Raw genomic sequence first — 19,213 nt, 5'->3', positions numbered from 1 at the left:
TGAAAAGCCACTGTCAGTCACCCAGTCAGAGTGTACTCAGAATGAGTATGCGCTTATGTGGAACGTCACGAAAAAATTCAAACATCCTCCACACCACATGTTTCAACATGTTTCAGACTTGAACCTCATATGTCCACAATTTCTTTTACAGCAATCACCTGGTTCAGTTATTTCACTTGTTGAAATATAACCATTGTTCTTCAATGAACAATTCTCCTGTTTCAACAAAACTAAAAGTCTACACGTTTGACTATCAGTGATTGCAAAGACTAGGGCTTGGTAGCCTGCAATAGCCTATGCCAACGCCTTCAATGAATTAAATTGAAGGCCCCCTTTTTTCATTAGGAAGTAGCCTAGGCTGACTATTGTTCTTGTAATAAGATGACTTTGGAGAAAATGCAGAATTAATTAAAAAATGATCAAAAACTGATGGTTCAATGCTAAGTGATTTGTTTAGATGTGTCCATGATGAATCTAAAGCCTACCTTACACTGACAGACTTTGACAAGATTTGGGAAAGATTCTTGAAAGAGACTTTTAACTATGTCCCTAAAAGCTTTACTCAGAAGACTACAATATTTCAATAATTTTCCCCAAATCTTGTCAAAGTCTGTCAGTGTAAGGTAGTCTTTAGTTGGTTTAACTCACTAATCTTCCTCAGGTGCGTGATCGCCCACAGACTGCGGTTTCTCGCCCGTGAAGGGGTGGAGTAAGTGATTGCTCAAGTTTGCATTTTCATCGACGTAACTTCACTCACGCCTTGAAAAGCTTGAGCGCGCTGACCAGACCTCTGTCACTGTTTCTACTGTCCAGCGTTGAGTGTGACTCCGAGGAGGGATTTTTGGTATCATTATTCGGAAGTTCAGCAATTGCCGATCACCCATAGCCTACCCGTGTCAGCTACAACAGCGGATTTGTTCCTTCAGTCGACCATTCCCCACCATCTTTTGGGCGGCAGGCTGTTTGCTATTCTTTGTGGAAAATGTGAGTATGTCTGAGAATTGTTATCCTAATTCAAGACTGGGTTCACGCTTAATTTGTCAGCCTTTTTATTTGTTGGATTCGGCCAGACTTCGCCTATGCGTGCTGGAGCATGAAAGAAAATGTTATTCTAACGGCTGTGGGTAAATTAACTCTGCCTCTTAGTAAACATTATATTCATTAAGTACCCCTATTCACTCTGTCTAGACTAATTAGAAAATGCTAAACTTTTGTTTAGCCCACTTAAAAAAAAAAAGGCCTAGATATTGTTAAAACTTGAAATGAATCCCAAACCGTAAAGAAATTCAGCTTCAAGAATCGACAGCCTATAGTCCAGAGCCTGTCCACTTGCTTGGCCAAGCCTAATTAGACTGTCTTTCTGACTGAGAATATGAACTGAATTGCGTCTGTTGTACATTGCGTCGGATTGTACATCGACATCTTGTTCTAGCACCTTTTCACAGGTGACCGGACGTTCCTTATAGGCATGTGGACCACGATTAGGCTACTTCCCCAGCAGAGGGAGTTACAGGAATATGAAAATAAATGTAGCCTATAACAATAAAATCTAATGACAAACAACCAAACTGTTTTCAGTTTTCCACAACCCCGACACTGCTACACTATGTTTTTTCAGTTTGATAAATAAACTGACAGATTTCATAAATGGGAAAGGCCTATACAATAGGATAAACGTTCACCAGTTAATTCCTTTTAATGAACACTTTGTGATAGACTTATGAAAAATAATCCAGCGACCTTGTTATTGTAAGTCTAAAGCACTCAAGTACAGTAAATGGATCAGAATACCCATGATTTCATGCTAAAAGCAGACTGTGAATAAAGTTTACTCCTACCACAATACTAATTGTCCTCTCTTCTTTGTAGGATGACTTCCAGGGACCGATGGAGAGTTTGCAAGAGGGTGTGTCTGATGTTCTTTCTGGCTGGGGTCACCCTAACTGTTGTTCAGAGGGGCAACATCGGCACTGGGCCACAGTTTGAGCTGGATCGGCAGACCCGGAAGGAGCCTTCTGAGGAGGCCGACGTGCACAAGAGGGGCCCCCACGCCCTGGCCAGTCACTTCTGGAAGCCCATGAAGCCTAAGAAGCCCAAGCAGGAGGCCTCCACCGAGGATGAGCCTCACCACGTCACCCAGGAGCACGTCACCCAGGAGCACATCACCAAGAGCTGGGACATCACCAGTGCCAACTGCAGCGCCAACCTCAATTTCACCAGCACCGAGTGGTTCGCGGGGCTGGAGCCCACCTTCAAGCAGTTCCTGCTTTACCGGCACTGCCGTTTCTTTCCCATGACAATAAATCATCCGGAGAAGTGCTCGGGGGACATCTACCTGCTGATGGTGGTGAAGTCCATCATCACACAGCACGACCGCAGGGAGGTTATACGCAAAACGTGGGGCAAGGAGCAGGTGATCGATGGGAAGAAGATCAAAACCCTCTTCCTGCTTGGAGCTTCATCCAATGAGGCGGAGAAGGCCAACCACCAGAAGCTGCTCGAGTATGAGGACTACATCTATGGAGACATCCTGCAGTGGGATTTCATGGATAGCTTCTTCAACCTCACCCTCAAAGAAACACACTTCCTTAAGTGGTTCTCCTCCTACTGTCCAGGTGTTCGCTACATCTTCAAGGGTGATGACGACGTGTTTGTCAATGTGCCAAACATAATTGAGTATCTGGAGATTAGTTCCGATGTTAAAAATCTATTTGCTGGTGATGTCATCTTTAAGGCAAGGCCTATCCGTAAGAAGGATAACAAATATTACATTCCACAAGCGCTGTACAACAAGACCCATTATCCACCTTATGCTGGTGGTGGTGGATTTTTAATGGATGGCCCTCTTGCACGAAAGCTGTATTCAGTCTCTGAGACTTTGGAGCTGTATCCTATTGACGATGTATTCCTTGGCATGTGTTTAGAAGTCCTTCAAGTCACACCAATCAGACACAATGCGTTCAAGACATTTGGACTTATGAGAAACAAGAAGAGCAAACTGAATAGAGAACCATGTTTTTTCAGAAGCATGATCGTAGTACACAAACTGCTTCCCCCAGATCTCATGGACATGTGGAAACTAGTCAACAGCAACCTTGTGTGCTCACAGAAAGTACAGCTCTTATAGCCTTGCCATTTCTTAAATAAACTTTATTCTTCGGGACGCATGTTATTGGAGACGGACGTCAATTTTGAGTTTGCTCAAATTGAAGTACTCCTTTTTTGGAGATGTAACATGCATAATAATATTAATTTATGTACTGTGTCAAAGAAGAGAAATGTCAGTGGCTGAGTAAATTATACGATTTTATAATGTGAATGTATTTATATGCACACGAAATCTCACTGAACTATTTCAGTGACATTTATTCAGAGGGACTTTGGCAGTTAGCTGCTGGTTGTTAAGGGACATCTTGCTACGAAACTGTTTGTGGTGTGAAGAACCACAAAGAAAGGAAGATCCTAGAAAAAATTCTACCTCACCAACATTGATTTGTTTTGTTGGTCATTTGCATAAAACACACCAGCTTTCTTTATCAAAGCCAAAGCGCAGTATCTGCAAAAATTCCAAAATGAGTTTTTTTGTTGTTGTTGTTGTTGTTGTTTGTCTTTCACGGTGCATTTTAGCAGATCCTGTCAAATGAAAACTATATCTCTAGGAAATGTTACTGTAGATTGATTGGAGGATCTGGCATTTCATATTTGGGCAAAAAAGATACTGCACTTTGGTTTTGTAAGGCAGTGTAGCTCACAATGGTTATGTTGATTTTCAAAACACTCAAAATGAGATTGTACTCATGGAGCCATTTAGAAGACCATGATGCCATTTCGGTCAGACCTTTTGAAGGGTTTGCACAGTTTCATATAATCATGATTCTAACATACTGTTTCTTCAACAATAGAATTGTGCACATAAATGCTGATATACTTGAGCTGAATTGGCCTGAGGGTATGATTTAAACTGTGAACAAAGAAAATCGACTGCTGGTACTGGTGACGTTCTGTTATTTTTAAAAGTTCCTTGTTGCAAATTAGGGGATTCAGGGTTTGGGTTTGTTGGTCATGTTTAGATTTGACATGAAATGTCACCTCTATAAATACAAATAATGTATATAACTGAGATTTTTCATTCTGAAATATCTGTAAAGGTATGTACATACAACAGAATGATGTTTGTAAATAAATGTTGAACTCTGTCCATGTCTGTTAGTTCTTAATTTAAGAAATGTATCTGAAACATCAAATGATTGGTCGATTGATTTAATAAAGGCAAAGTTTAATTTTACAATGTGTGTCTGTCATTTGGCGCTGTTAAAATGATCAGTATGATGTTTTATGTTGTGAGTGCAAGAATTTCTTTGAGATGAGTGTCATTGATTATCCACCTGATCACTTTTTCTGATGGACTTAATTTTGATAACCACTCTGTTGATAATTGCCAGTGTTTGAGGTAATGATAATGATGTTAGAAAAACTAAATCACAAAGAAATGCTTGTAGTAATGGTCATCATGATTTCCCTACATTATTCCTGCTATGGTGAGGAGAATGGGAATGAAGGAACAGGCATATTCAAAATAATGATAAAAACATACAACAAAAAAAGAGAGTTTTAGGTTTACATTCAGTGTATATCATTTCTCATTGTTTATTTTGTCTGGTTCACTATAGTATTTCGGACCCCCTGATCATCTTACTGAGGATTCTCTTTTTCAAGAAGAGTTAAAGAGACCATGGGGAATGTCAAACCCCAACAGTTAACATCACTGTTATTGTTAATAAGTTCTGAGGACATGCAGATAACCATCTGAGTAGAAACTGGATAGGAGGTGTACCGTTTCAGTCACATAAAGGCCATTATTTGGCTAAAATAGCTTTACAGTTAATGAATTTTGTCAATGAAAATGAATCCTTTGATCAGGCAAAGATATACACAGGGTCATAAAGACAAACATATCAGGCGTCTTTTTTTTTACAAATAATATTACAATCAAAAATTGTGTTTTTGTGTGTATGTGTTTGTGGCAAGACCTCATTTTTGGGTGATAGTCTGGATGGAATTGTCGGATTTATTGATGCACTGCAACTTTCAAGATAACCGGAGGGCAACACAAAGTCAATAGATAGATAAGGATGAAAGTCCCACAAAGTTTAGATCAGATTAGTTTAGATTCAACTTAATCATCATTTTGCAGATTTTCTATTTAATCAGTGTAGCAGTTTTCAGGTGACATCATGTGTTTACATACATAAATGCAAAATAATGCAACTGATTTCAGTTGGTATTCTGTCTATAATGAAGTGGAATGGAAATTTCCCCCCAGTGACCCCAAACTTTTAATCGAAAGTGCATATGCAGCAGTGTATCAACAGTAAGGTATAATGAAGTCTGCGCAATGTCTGCCTCCTTGTTGTGCCTGTCAAGGTTGCCATGGTCGTGGACACCTCAACAGGCACAGGCATGGGCATCAGGCGTGAGGAGGAAGGGGGGGGGGGGTTATAGTTGGTTGACCTGTAACGCCACCCGGAGGGGAGTGGGGTGAACAGTCTGTGGTTGGGGTGAGAATAGTTTTGGATGATGCTCCGCGCCTATAGCCTACGCTGGATGGCCTGGGGAGTGAGGAACCAGTGATGCATTGGGCAGTTTTCACCCTCTGCAGTGCTTTCTGGTCAGATGCAGAGCAATTGTCATACCATGCTATACCTCTCAATGGTGCAGCGGGAAAAGTTCACCAGGATCTAGCTAGATAGAGCTGGTATATGCTGTACGACAGATATACAGCAAACTTGTGGTTGATTTGTGGGAAACAAATGAGTTCACTAGAAAGTTGGCCAACGTTGGCCTCTGGTAAACTTCCAGCAAAGTTCTGGTAACAATAGGAAATGTATGTGTTCGCCAGTGATTTGTCACCACAGTTAGCCACTTCAAACTATTTGCATACGACAGTGCTGCAACATTGCCAAAAGTTAGCTAAAACTGCTTGCCAGAAACTTAATCTGCATGAAAATATGACCTTTGACCTCATATATGATATGCGGCAACTGTTCGCCAGACACCTGACATTTCTATAAGGCTTCTGTAGGCCTATGTTTGTGTTATGTTGGAGCTGGTGACACACTCCACCTCAGTCCCCCCTGTTGATGACGAGAATGTGTGTGCAGACTTTCTGAAGTCCACGATGAGCTCGTTGGGCTTCTTGATGTTGAGAGCCAGGTTGCTGTTAGAGTGCATCACAATGTTAGGTGTTGAACCTCCTCCCTGTAGGGAAAAACGACCACAGAAGTGGTTCAGCTCATCAAGTGTCATGGATTCTGATTAGGGCAAGTCATAATCCTTTTGAGGGTGGTGACACCGCTGATGTTTGAGTTGATACAGTCCAGAAAGCAGGAGGCATATGAATCAATGTCCATGTGCAGTCATGGGTGGCCTGAGTTGCGAACACTCTCCAGTTAGTGTGAGGAGAGCGGCTTTGTATGCATAAGCCGTGTGTGTATGGACATGGTCTAAAAATGGTATGGATGGTCTCAGAAACTATATTACAACAAGGCTTATTTCATGAACCGTGGCTTCGGAGATAGACTTAAACACAAGTCCCCAAAGACTGAATATATCTTATTGGTAATTAGTTATCGGTTATCTAAATCTACTTTGGGATGGCTAAGGAGACCAAATTAATCTTGTCTAAATTTCACAATCGATTTCTTTCAAATACTTGCAGAATTTTTAGGCCTAGGGGCCTCTTCACAATAAATCTCCAACTAATTCAAAGCTTCAAGTTTTCCCCTTGGCATTGGAATAAAATCGGAGATGTTGAAATTGTCTTGCTCTTGGAAGTTGCTCTGATCGAAAAAAAAAAAATTCCATCACTGTCACATTCCTGCTGATGTGTGTGGGTATGTCCATTATGAAGTTAAAAATTCAGTGACTTTATATGACAAATAAAAAAACCCCTTTTATATTCATTTGTGAATTGTTCAATACAAACATGAGAACAGAAGCCCTCTAAATTACCTTTGCGTTATAGAATCTGTAACCTGGAGGTAGGATGTAGATTTTAGCCGTTATATAAGCTATCCTAGGAATAAATGAAAGTATGCTGAAGATATTAACAACAGTGCTTACAAATGCATTTGATAATGACTATCCCTTTAAAACGATGTCCATCAGCAACAACCAGTGTAAATGTAAATGGGATGTCCGGGTGGACAGGCTTATTCAAACATTGAGGACAAAGAGGACAAAAGGAAAACAAATTAAAACTGGTCTGACAAGTTGGGAAAATCTCCTCTCACCATAGCAGGCTATCTAACATTCCTGGATTGCCCATCTAGTGCAGAAGGGATGGGAGCAAAGGTAAAAGATTTATTCTGTGATCGTCCACTCGGATTCAGGAATTCAAACACACTTTTCATTTACAGCATAATGCCTTGATAAAGGAGGACAATAAGTGCTTTTACCATGCATGCTGAGATTACTCTGGCATGCGGTCAACTCAACACCTATCAATTATTCAGCTACAAGTCTGCTGTGAGTCCTCACTGCAGTGATGTGATTAACACCGCATTACTGTGAGAACTACGCGTTCTTGGTTATTGCAAGGGCTGACTTTGCACCAAGCCCTATAGAGGGAAGTACTAAAAGCAATACTCTGCTGTCCTCTACAGTCTAGCACATTTCCTTTCATGTTGGCTAACTCTTGTCATTAATTTAGTCAAACTGTCTCTCTCTAACACACACAGAAAGAGAGTGGGATAAATGATTAATGCACACAAAGAAATGTATCTTATTCATGAAATAAATCCACTCAAATGTAAAAGCAAACAAAACAACTACACAGTAATTTTAGCTTATAGAATGTGGAGTATCCATACAGTGATGTGCATTTGACACACACATACAACTCACATATTACAACCCACACACTCACTCACACACCCACATACTGTTTGTGTACTGTGTACACAAATACTTGTGCATGACATTTTACACAAATATGTCATTCAGCTGCACATGTTAGCATTTTAATATGTCTATTCAAGTTCTACTCTCTGTTTGTTTTACTCGCAGCATTATTTAAAATTTAAGTTGGAGTGAGAGTGACCAATAAACAAAATGTTGAAAAAGAGAGAAAGAAAATAACTTTGAAAAAGAAAAGAAATTGCTCTGATTAAATAAAACTGAACTGAAGTCAACAAATGCTAAAACGGCTTTGTTGGAGTGATCCGGGTCCGACCTATACAAGGTCATATTTGTTATGAGACAACGGATGAAATGAGATGCTTATGCAGGCAATAGATTTTGACAGACTCTGACAACCCTTCATTGTTCACTCAGGATGAGATTGCTCCTCACTGCTTGCTGGTGTATCAGGCCACATTACTGGAACAAATCCATGTGTTGGAAATGTCATATTCCACAATAAGTGGACAAGAGAATGGCTCTACAATGTGGGAATGAGCACCACAAGCTCACTTTTATGGCCCTTATATGCTATGGAACACCATGTTTCACAACAAAGAGTCATTGTAATCCAACTCTGAACAGTAAACTCCTGATGAAAAGGGCCCTGTTAGTGGAGGCTGGATTCAAATAAGTCATAGTAGGTTTAAGACCCAGAGAACAGTGGACTGTTTTTTTTTTTTTTTTTTTTAACCAGCGGTTGAATGCCATATAGGCCCAGCCTAGCAGCTCACTCAAGGGCAGTTGGTGTTGGAAACAACAGGAAAATGGAGGCAATCACTTACGAGTATTATCACTGTTCCGTTTAAATGGCCAGGTCATTTTGGACACATGGCACAGACCGCTGAAACAGACGGAGGTGCTGTACACAAGCTGTACACAAGACGTCTTCAGATGGCGGCAGTTGGGCATGTCTGTCAGATTTGCATTCCTCTCCACCTCTGCCTGGCCACCAACCACCCCTCCTGCACCCAGCAGCTTTCACCACACAAGCCTCCACACAATGCTGGCTGTTCAGACCCTGCTCCACAGATGACAGAGCAGCCGTGCTTGTCTTGACATGATGTCAGCAGAAGCCCATAGCTGAAGTTACAACTATAACTCAGACCAAAACACTCATGCTGTGATGTCTTACCCTAGCCACATCATTTTTTTTCACTGAAAATGTGCTCTGCTACTGTATATGCGCATAAGCATAGGCCTAAGTGCAAGCAGCATAAAGAAGCACAATGCTTCCTGAATGCATTTAGTCTGGTTTTCACCATAAGCTCAATCTTTTAGCCGGGTGAAATTCAAATTCCCTGGAAGTTCAGGCAGGGTTCACCCAGCCTATGCATTTTGAGGCACCACAAAAATGAGTTGACTCTTCTGCAGATTTGTGATTACACAAACATACAACACCAGCCTTGGTGCACATCTGGAACAGTGTTTGTTATTGTTGTGTATTGCCATCTGCTGAAAGGTAAAGGCACATATGTAGACTCCTATGGAAAAAAATTACAGATGAGTTGGAGGCAAAGATGCTGGTGTTGCGAGAGTTTTAATGCACTTGATATCAGTCAGTTATGTAAAAAAAGACTAAACTGCCAGACAAGGGATTACAAACTTAGAATTTGCTGTGTTAATTTACCTCCGCCAAGGAGGTATATGTTTTCATTGGGGACCGGCGTCTGTCTGTCTGTCTGTCTGTCTGTTAGCAAGATAACTCAAAAAGTGATGGATGGATTTCGATAAAATTTTCAGGGAAGGAAGGACATGTCCCAAGGAAGAAACGATTACATTTGGGACTGATCTGTAATTCCGTCGGGATTCCAGAGGTGTTTATGTAGTAGGCTATTTAGCTTAGTGGTGTAATGGCATGGTATGGCCACGTGGTGGCGATCTGAATAGTTTAGGTTCAAATGTATAACAACCTACTGTAGGAGGAACAATGCAGGCGGAGGTAGCTGCGCTCTCTGAGTGCTTTTCTAGTTGGTTAGTGTGTCATGTCTTCCATAGCCTACCTTCAAGATAAGCCTAAGTAACTTTGTAGAGTACACCACCTTCTGGACAAAGGGGCAAACAGCAATGGCAAAAAAATAGAAGATGGTGTAACATTGTCATCTAGCTCATTTTAGTTGCAACATGTATTCAAAATTCCAATGAAGCCTATTCAAAAATGTTTCTATTAAAATGTTTAGGTTGTTTGCATACCTAGGCCTACAATACACTGAAAAAAGTAATGTTCTCTAAATTAGACTCAAACCAACCAGATGTAAAATGACTGCACCAACACTCCTGTATGAATTCTATTTGATGTTCAATCCCTACCTGAAACCCCTGAAACAAAGAAATGCCACATGGCATGACTCCTGCATGGGGGTTTTCCCCTAAACTACTAGACTGGCAGAACAAATTTCTCTGGAAATTATAACAACAAACATGTGCTCAGAATTTGAATTCAATTTCATTTTAATCACATCAACTGAGAAAGGATAAAGTAACTTTAGGCCTAGTAGGCTACAATGTTACACTAGGCTACCTATGTTGACAATTTATAGCAGAATGGAAAAAAGAGGAACATCGTAACACTGAACTCGTTCACAAAATATGTATGCCTATTATGTCCTTCCAATTTAACAGATCTGTAAGCCTGAGATCTAGGTTAGGGGAACCCACACGCCGTTAACCTAATTTCAGCATGTTCCTATCCTTGCAGATGAACTCATGAGGCATCAAGACAGACCACGTGGAACTCAAAAAACAGCTGATGGGTTGGTTAAGCCCAGGTGAACCATTATGATCCATAACCTATGTCCATAACCATAGCAGCTCATTCGATTCATTATCACGTGTGATATTAATAATCTTTGATGAGAAGTTGAACATTACAATTGATAGGGCAAATAATTTCAGCAAAGTTACCCATTTTCACACGAGGATGGCTTGGGGGGGGGCGGCTGCTCAATTTATCCTCATGCTTTTCAATACGATATCATGCAAAAGTTCGTTGACGTCCAACGTTATAATACCTACATTAAATGGCCTAAATCTGCTTTTTGTGTTAAGAAGACACAAGTTTGTTACTCTCGTTTTAACAACCTCATTTTCATGTCCTGCGACGGAAGGTGCTATGCAAATTATTGGCATTTGATTGGATGAGAGGGAGTCTGAAGAGGCGGGAAGTGTTTGCATAGTAGAAAGATGGCTTGTGATTGGTCAAAATCGGGTAGCAGGGGGATGGCAAGTAAAGTCCAGAGAAGAAAACCAACCCATGCCGTCTCTGTACTTCTGTCTTTCTTAATGTTCTCGATTTGTAGGCACGACCACGTGTAGATTAGGACATTTTAATTCATTGCACTGTGACCGCTTGATATTCTCAGAAACACCATAATTATGGTGAAACTAGTAAAGGTAAGCATATTTTTTCTTTTCTGTTCAAATTGGGATTACTGGCTGTTATTAGTACAGCTTAGACTGGAACGAAGTTCATGCGTAGGTAGCTAACCTAGCTATGTTGCTAATTCTGCTAGCTATCTAACGAAAATATTCGGTTGTTTAAGATGAATACGCAATTCAAGGACCATGCTTTATGGATAGGTAACACGAGTTCCACGTAATATTTGGAAAATGTACGTGTTAGCTATTGACAGTAATGCATACATGAGATTTTAACAGTGCAGCCTGTGGCCTTTAGTCGAACGAGGTTTGATCAGCCATGTTTTTCTCCATTGCACTCTGCTACAACGTGCCGTCGAAACACAGCGACGCATGGTTGGACTGTTCGTCACAAAATGGCCATGTTTGTTCTTCCCTATTGCATTTTACATGCACGATTTGATTGTGAACTAACATTGTCCTAAAATAATTACTACATCAATGCTGTCGAATGGATGATTTTATTCGGCTATGTTGTTCTGTCAGTAAAAGTGTGACATCGAAAAAGCTATGAATAATTCGTCGTTGTATTTCGTAGCATTTGAGCTAGCCCGCTAGATAGCATGGGCTTACCAAACCTCCGTAGGGAACAGCCCACGTTCGGTGGTAGTTCAGTAGAGGAGGCTGACTAGCAATGGAACATATTGAAATGATTATTTTCTTTATAAGTTACTGACAAAGATAAGTAAGTTGGTATTTTTATCCAGGAATTAAACATAAGCACCATTTGTTACTAGTATTTTTTTTTCTCCCCACGTTGGTCAATAGGTTAAAACGAGGCAAATGAGTTATCGCTAGTTAGCTAGCAATCGCGCTAGCTAGCTGCCTTGATGTGTCTACCACGTGGGGTGTCGCATGGAGTTAGCTGGTTAACGTTAGCTATATCCTTTACCTGTTTAGGAGGTCCTCCGTAAGATGTGTTACGTTGGCGTTATGTGCTAGAATTCAATGTCTTTGTTTGGATATATATTAATTATTTAATTATAATTCATTTCATAAATGGTTATGGTGGCCCAGAAATTAACATGCTTATTCTTCTGTAGCCCTTAGACGTTCATTTTGCTTTCACCTCTTAACTCAGATTTTGACCATCTTAATTTGTATTACCTTAGGCAGCTAAAAAGCAGGCAGCCCCGCCGAAGAAGAAGGCTCCACCTCCCAAAGAAGTTGAAGAGTCTAGTGAAGAAGAAAGTGAGGAAGAGGAGGTGAGTGGTTAAAATGGATATGAATTATGGTATATAAACTGTCAGCTGTATTTGTATGTTGTCAAGGTCTCTCATTTCATTTCATAATGCGTATTGTCCATATTGTACCCCCCAAGGCACCACCACCTAAAGTAGCCAAAAAGGCTGCTCCAGTGAAGGCAGTAAAAAATGGCAAGGCTGCTAAGAAGGAAAGTAGCAGCGAGGAAGACGATGACGATTCAGGTAAAAGTCCCATCTAGGCCAATTTTGTTGTGTTGCCCAATGTTGTAGATTGAATAATAGTACAGTACAGCATTCCATATGTAATGTAACCTCACAATCAACATGATGAACACTAAGGGACTTAATACTGAAATATGTGATGTCACTTTTCAAATGTTCTGATGAGGTTTGCTATGATTCTTTTTACGCCATCATAAGTACCATTGCGTTGCCCCACTCACATTTTGCCTTAAGTTATTGTTTATCAGCATAGTATACTTGGCTAATGATTTTAATTGAATATCTTTATTTCCCATATACAGAGGAAGAGGAGCCTCCTAAGAAAGTAGCCACACCGGCTAAGAAAGCAGCACCTCCAGCTAAGGTGGCAGAGGAGTCTGACGACGACGACGATGACGACGAAGATGACGATTCTGGTATGCACTGAACTTGGATCAGTTTAAACCTCTTAAGACCCCTCAAGAACTAACAACTGCTAATTCAATATCAAAACACTCGACCAAATAGGATGACACTTTGTTTATCTGATTCCATATGAGGATTTCATAAGATAGTCAAGTGCTGATTTGGTCCTGTTGTGTTGGTTAGTTACTCACTCCACACATTAGATCGATAGAAGTGGAAGTCATTTGTCTGAAGAGCATTGCAGGCTTCATATATGTTGGAGACAGAGTTTTGAAGTCTGCTTTTAATATGTAAACCCCACCCCCCTTTTTAAAGCAAAATTATTTGAAGTTGATCCTTAAGTTTGTATTACCTACAGAGGAAGAGGCCCCGCCCGCTAAGAAGACCCCAGCTAAATCACCTGCCAAGCCCGCAGCTCCCGCTAAAGCAGAGGAATCAGATGATGACGATGATGACGACGATGATTCAGGTATCTATCAAAGACGTAGTTCAAGGTGTAGAAAGGTTGCAAAAATGTCTTATGCATAATTCCGAATTCTTGGCTTCCTATGTCTCAATAATGAATGGCACATCATTTGATCATGTCCTGGACTAAGTAAATGTTAGTGAATATACACTAAATATTAATGCGTGCAATGATTTCAACAGAGGAAGAAGCACCACCCCCCAAGAAGACTCCAGTTAAAACTACGCCGGCAAAGCCAGCAGCCAAAAAGGCAGAAGAGTCTGACGATGATGATGACGATGATGGTATAGTATTCCAGATATACAGCAGATATACAGCAGTTTTGTGTTCATGTCCTTCATTTTGAAACTGTAGACTGACTTTTTTTTTTTTTTTTTTTCTTCCCCCATGAACATTTCCAGATGAATCAGAGGAAGAAGCCCCACCAGCCAAAAAGGCAACTCCAGCCAAGCCTGCTGCCAAGGCAGCTCCAGCGAAAGCAGCCGCTGCTAAGGAAGAGTCTGATGATGATGATGACGACGGTATGTAGTTATTTGTTTTTATATTTTTTTGGAGAGAAATTTATCTAGGAAGGATCACAGATTGACTGTGAATGTGCACTTTGGTTATGAAACAATCTGATTATGCTAGCTGCAGTACTCTTCCATGTTTACACCTCTTGGTTTCCTGTGCGAATGCAGGTGACTGTTCTATCAGATTGTTAGAATTATTATTGTTGGTAACTTGTATATTAGTATTCATGTGTACAAGGAAACTAATAATCAGCGCTCTCTGTTCATGCAAACACCATATCCTCAATATGATTAAAATCAGGATAAGTCCTCATAACGGGAATATTGAAGTGTGTGTAAATACAGTTATTGATTCTGTACATTATATCCGGGAAAGATTGAATATACATGTACTAGTGTGGGGGACTGCATTGGCACAGTTTGGCCTTTGGCCTTTGTAGTTACTGCATGCCCTTCCAAGAGCCTAACATTTTACATTTACAGATTCAGATGAGGAGGAAGAAATGGACACCACGCCTGCAGCACCAGCAAAGAAAGCTGGTATGGTGAAGGCCAAGGAGGAGTCGGAGGAGTCGGATGATGACGACGACGATGATGATGATGACGATGAGGAGGAGGAGGATGATGGTATGTTGAACTCTCTGTAGTGTGTAGTTGTTGGCTATTTCTATGCATTTAGATAATTGCTTGAAATAAGATTTTGAATCTGTTTTTTTTCTTACCAGCTCCTGTCACACCTGGCAAGAGGAAAGCAGATGCTAAGAAGGATACCCCACCAGCTAAAAAGGCCAAATCAGATGGGGAAGGTAGGAATTGCACCTTGTAGCATTACTTTTGTGATCTTACCCATTAGTATGATGAACACTAAGGGACTTAATACTGAAATATGTGATGTCACCTTAGAACTTTCTGATTAGCTCTGCTATTTCACTGTTATGTAGCATCCACAGTAACATTGCTAACATGGTGTCTCATTCATTTTCAGCTTTTAAACTGTTCGTTGGCAATTTGAACTCCAATAAAGACTTTGATGAACTCAAGGATGCCATGGCGACGTTCTTCTCTAAAGCAGGTCTTGAGATTCAAGATGTTCGACTTGGTGGATCCAGGTGAGTCATGTGGACAAAGTAAACCAGTTTAGCCGTGTCAGATGATATTGCTTCAGGGCTTTATAGGGGCTTTTATAATGTTCTGAATTTAGACCAACTAATGTTCTTTGATCTCCAGGAAATTTGGCTATGTTGATTTTGCCTCTGAAGAAGACCTGCAGAAGGCTATGGAGCTCAATGGCAAAAAACTCCTGGGGCTGGAAGTGAAGCTGGACCGGGCTAAAAGCAAGGAGAACTCCCAGGGTGACAAGAAAGGTTGGTACTTTTTCGTCCACCATTCCATCCCTCAGTACCAGAGGTCCAGTGGCTTTAAGCATTGCCTAAACAACCCTTATTTGTCTTGACAGAGAGAGATTCAAGAACACTGTTTGTAAAGAACCTTTCGTATCACATCACACAAGATGACTTGAAGGAGGTCTTTGATCAGGCTGTTGATATAAGGATACCACAAGGCCAGAATGGACAAAACAGAGGGTAAGGCACAAGAAACCACAAACACGAGGTGTTTGTTTTACATGTTTGGTTATTAAATGAGTGTTCTTACAGTAAATGTCTGACCTGTTCCCCTCAATAGCATTGCTTTCATCGAGTTCAAGTCAGAGGAGATTGCTGAAAAGATGATGGAGGAAGCCCAAGGTTCAGAAATCCAAGGCCGTTCCATTATGCTCGATTTCATTGGCGACAAGAGTAGGCAAAGTGGCAAATCACAGCAAGGTACACACTCTTAACCTGTTCTCGGTGTTCACATGTGGCTTTTTCTGTCATGGACCAGATATGATGATACACTCACTTCCTATGTATAGTGCTGGATTTCCTCAGATAGTCAAGTCCTGATTTGGTCTATTTGCCAGCTGTTTATTTTGGAAAATATCTGTGCGGTGTCTGATTGCTTGTTTTGTGTTTGTTAGGTGGTGGTGGTGGTGCTGGATCTTCAAGCAAAACTCTTGTCGTAAATAACTTGGCCTACAGTGCAACAGAAGATACTCTGCAGAGTGTATTTGAAAAGGCAGTTTCTATAAGAGTACCACAGAACAATGGAAGAGCCAAAGGGTGGGTGATGGAAATGACTGCACATTTTCATTGTTTGAACCTGTATGAACCAATAAGGAACAGTTGGGTAATGTGGCACTGTTACTTAATCCTGGTGTTTCTCTCTACAGATTTGCTTTCGTTGAATTTGAGAGTGCAGATGAAGCAAAAGAGGCAATGGAGTCATTGAACAACACCGAAGTAGAAGGAAGGAGTATTAGATTAGAATTCAGTCAGCAGAGCAGACAAGATTTTGGCAGACAAGGAGGCTCTGGTAAGTGTTTCTGATGCATGTTTTTTCTATTACAAGTTTAGAGTGATTGTTAAAATGTTCAGTTGGAAGTTATTGGATTGTGGCAATCATCTGATTTGCCAAATATTTCAGTTTCATGTATTTTGCGCCCTCTTGGTTTGCCCATTAGTGGATGAATGGTAGTTTTAATGCTCTCTTGTCATGCAGGTCCCACAAAAACCCTTATTGTGAAAGGCTTGGGAGAGGATACGACGGAAGAGTCGTTGAGGGAGTCCTTTGAGGGAGCAGTCACAGCCAGAGTTGTCACAGATCGCGATACGGGAGCATCAAAGGGGTAAGACTTGCACTTCATCCTAACTTCTGCAGTGGTGTAGAACATTGCACCCAACATGTTCTTCTCATGAGCTCCTCTCTGTCTAGTCAATGATGGTGTATGGATTCGCACGAGAAGTAGAAAGAACTCACAGATGAACAGGTGCCCCCTGCTAAAAGAGGGAGCTGCCCAAGTCTTGATGTGAAACACATAGATAGTTACTGTATTGCTATAGAAAAGTCCTCGCATTTGAGGCCATATACAAACCTAAACCCTCCTTTTTCCCATGTTCTTTCATAGCTTTGGCTTTGTGGATTTCGAATCTGAAGATGATTGCAAAGCTGCCAAGGATGCCATGGACCATGGTGAAATTGATGGCACCAAGGTGACTCTGGACTATGCCAGGCCCAAGGGCGAGGGAGGCTTTGGTGGCCGTGGAGGTGGTCGGGGAGGTTTCGGTGGGAGGGGCGGCGGCAGAGGAGGATTTGGTGGCCGCGGAGGTGGTTTTGGTGGCCGTGGAGGTTTCGGAGGAAGAGGAGGCAACCGAGGAGGTGGACGAGGAGGCAGAGGAGGTGAGTTCACTATGGCATGCCCTTAAATCTGGTGGTCTGTGTTGCTGTAAATCTGTCGTGTCAGTCAAAATGTCTCTCACGATTGGGTTGGCAACAGGGTTATAAATTGATTGTAAACACTCTTTACGGTGTTCTTGTGACATTTTGGCATGAATCCCAAATAACTTTGCTTGGGCCTCAGACTCCTGGAGTCCTTTCGACTGTTAAGGCTAAATGTAAAATTTGGGAACATCTGCAGTCTTGTATAGCTACTCGTCACTGGGTATGGGTCTATTTTCAGTACTTGTCAGTAGCTGCTTTAGTAACAGTTGGCTTGTAATGCTCCACAATATTAATCACACAAACATTGTATTTTAATTTGTTGTGTTTCTTTTTTGTTTGTTTAGGTGGCGGAAGAGGTGGAGGATTTGGAAAACCACAGGGAAAGAAGATTAAATTTGATGATTAAACATCAAAGTCCTTTTTTTATGTTTGTCAATTTTGAATGGACTCTGTTTTCATCACCATGTTTATGCTGACGGAGCCTTTTGGACATTCCAAGAAGTGTCATCATTTGAACTGTAATGGGCCTCGTCGCTGCAATGGCCCAATATCCACCTAGACACCCATCCCACCCTCTACCCTTTCTGAGCTGAGAATGAATTCAGAAAAAAAACCTCTACCATGTGCGTTGTCTTGCTGTACAATATATTCTGTTTCTCCCCTCTTTGTTTAAAGTTCATTTTTTATTTTGTTTTCCCCTTTAGTTATTATTTTACTTGTAAATGTGAAAAACATATTGAAAATTAAATTAGCCCTGTTTGTTTTGGGCATTTAGAATCTGGAACTATGTGTAATGTCATGTTTTGTGTTGAAGTAATTATGAGGTGGTACAGTTGTTTCCTCCAAAGCATTTGGGGGAAGATATTTTGATAGTAGTTTGTGTAGCCTATGGGCTAATCTTTAAACTAAAAGCTTTTCAAAAATGTAAAACTTAAATAAAACTAAAGTTATGATTTTTATCTAGTCCTGTCTCGGTTTCTCTTCAAATTTCATCATTTGTCCATTTCATGTGTGCCACTACTCTTTGTGTATTCGCAAAATGTGCATTTTGTGAATGGCAGACGGTGCGAGACCTGGTGAAAAGAAGCGCCGCCTAATTGTTGTCCTATAGTACCTAGTCAGTGTGAAGTATTTTAGCATTTTGCAATTCCTTGGGCTGCCCCAGACTCCTGTGATGGGAGAAAGATGAAGTGGGACTCCAGACTACTGGACTCAATTAATATAGTTGTAGGTGTTTAGTGATCTACAGTAGCTTGTGGCTCAGTTGTAACAACCTTGTATGACTGGGCCGTGGAAATCAGAGGAAAAGCTTAGATGAGTCCTCACAATTATAGAGCCTGGGGACCTTCACCTTGTCTGAATATTTCATGGCTGCAGCTTCAAACACATTATTGCTTTTCATTGCTGTTTCAGTCTTTGACTTCAGTTTGGAGTCCCGGCCCATTGACCTGATGAAGATTAAAGCCTTTTTGGCACTAGTAACATACAAATTACCATTATTATTGTTGAATGAATGAATGGTACTGATGCTGAACTCGATACAACATACTGATTTTTTTTATATAATCTACAATTTTTTTCTAGACTTGCCTGGCTATGGGGAAATGGGAGGGAATTGAGCACTGCTCACTCAAGTCAGATGTTAAAATGACCATTTAGCAAGTAATGGAAATTTGGTTAGGTGATGGCCAAGCTTACATCCCACTGTA

At 40.8% G+C, this 19,213-nt stretch overlaps 2 protein-coding genes and 3 non-coding genes across 5 annotated transcripts; all 5 read left to right on the top strand.

Moving 5' to 3' along the window:
• Nucleotides 1-788: 788 nt before the first annotated feature.
• Nucleotides 789-4,196, top strand: b3gnt7 (UDP-GlcNAc:betaGal beta-1,3-N-acetylglucosaminyltransferase 7). The gene is made up of 2 exons (XM_062556924.1): nt 789-984; nt 1,870-4,196. Coding segments are annotated over exons 1-2 (1,260 nt in total). The 5' UTR covers nt 789-982; the 3' UTR covers nt 3,128-4,196.
• A 7,000-nt stretch (nt 4,197-11,196) lies between these two features.
• Nucleotides 11,197-18,467, top strand: ncl (nucleolin). Its single transcript, XM_062555705.1, has 18 exons — nt 11,197-11,352; nt 12,489-12,581; nt 12,698-12,803; nt 13,106-13,219; nt 13,567-13,677; nt 13,857-13,958; nt 14,076-14,195; nt 14,670-14,813; nt 14,912-14,992; nt 15,172-15,295; nt 15,414-15,550; nt 15,643-15,769; nt 15,870-16,009; nt 16,204-16,345; nt 16,456-16,598; nt 16,785-16,911; nt 17,191-17,462; nt 17,849-18,467. Exons 1-18 carry the CDS (start codon nt 11,335-11,337, stop codon nt 17,908-17,910), a joined length of 2,163 nt encoding a protein of 720 aa, XP_062411689.1. The 5' UTR covers nt 11,197-11,334; the 3' UTR covers nt 17,911-18,467.
• LOC134058361 (small nucleolar RNA SNORD82) lies at nt 12,900-12,968 on the top strand. Its single transcript, XR_009935006.1, has one exon. It is a non-coding gene; the product is annotated as a small nucleolar RNA SNORD82 (small nucleolar RNA).
• Nucleotides 15,038-15,104, top strand: LOC134058362 (small nucleolar RNA SNORD82). Its single transcript, XR_009935007.1, has one exon. It is a non-coding gene; the product is annotated as a small nucleolar RNA SNORD82 (small nucleolar RNA).
• On the top strand, nt 16,970-17,102 carry LOC134058357 (small nucleolar RNA SNORA75). The gene has a single exon (XR_009935002.1). It is a non-coding gene; the product is annotated as a small nucleolar RNA SNORA75 (small nucleolar RNA).
• Nucleotides 18,468-19,213: the final 746 nt, after the last annotated feature.

This window comes from Sardina pilchardus, chromosome 15, assembly GCF_963854185.1.
Source record: "Sardina pilchardus chromosome 15, fSarPil1.1, whole genome shotgun sequence".
Classification (NCBI taxonomy): Eukaryota; Metazoa; Chordata; class Actinopteri; order Clupeiformes; family Clupeidae; genus Sardina; species Sardina pilchardus.
This window is presented reverse-complemented; position numbering and strand designations above follow the sequence as displayed.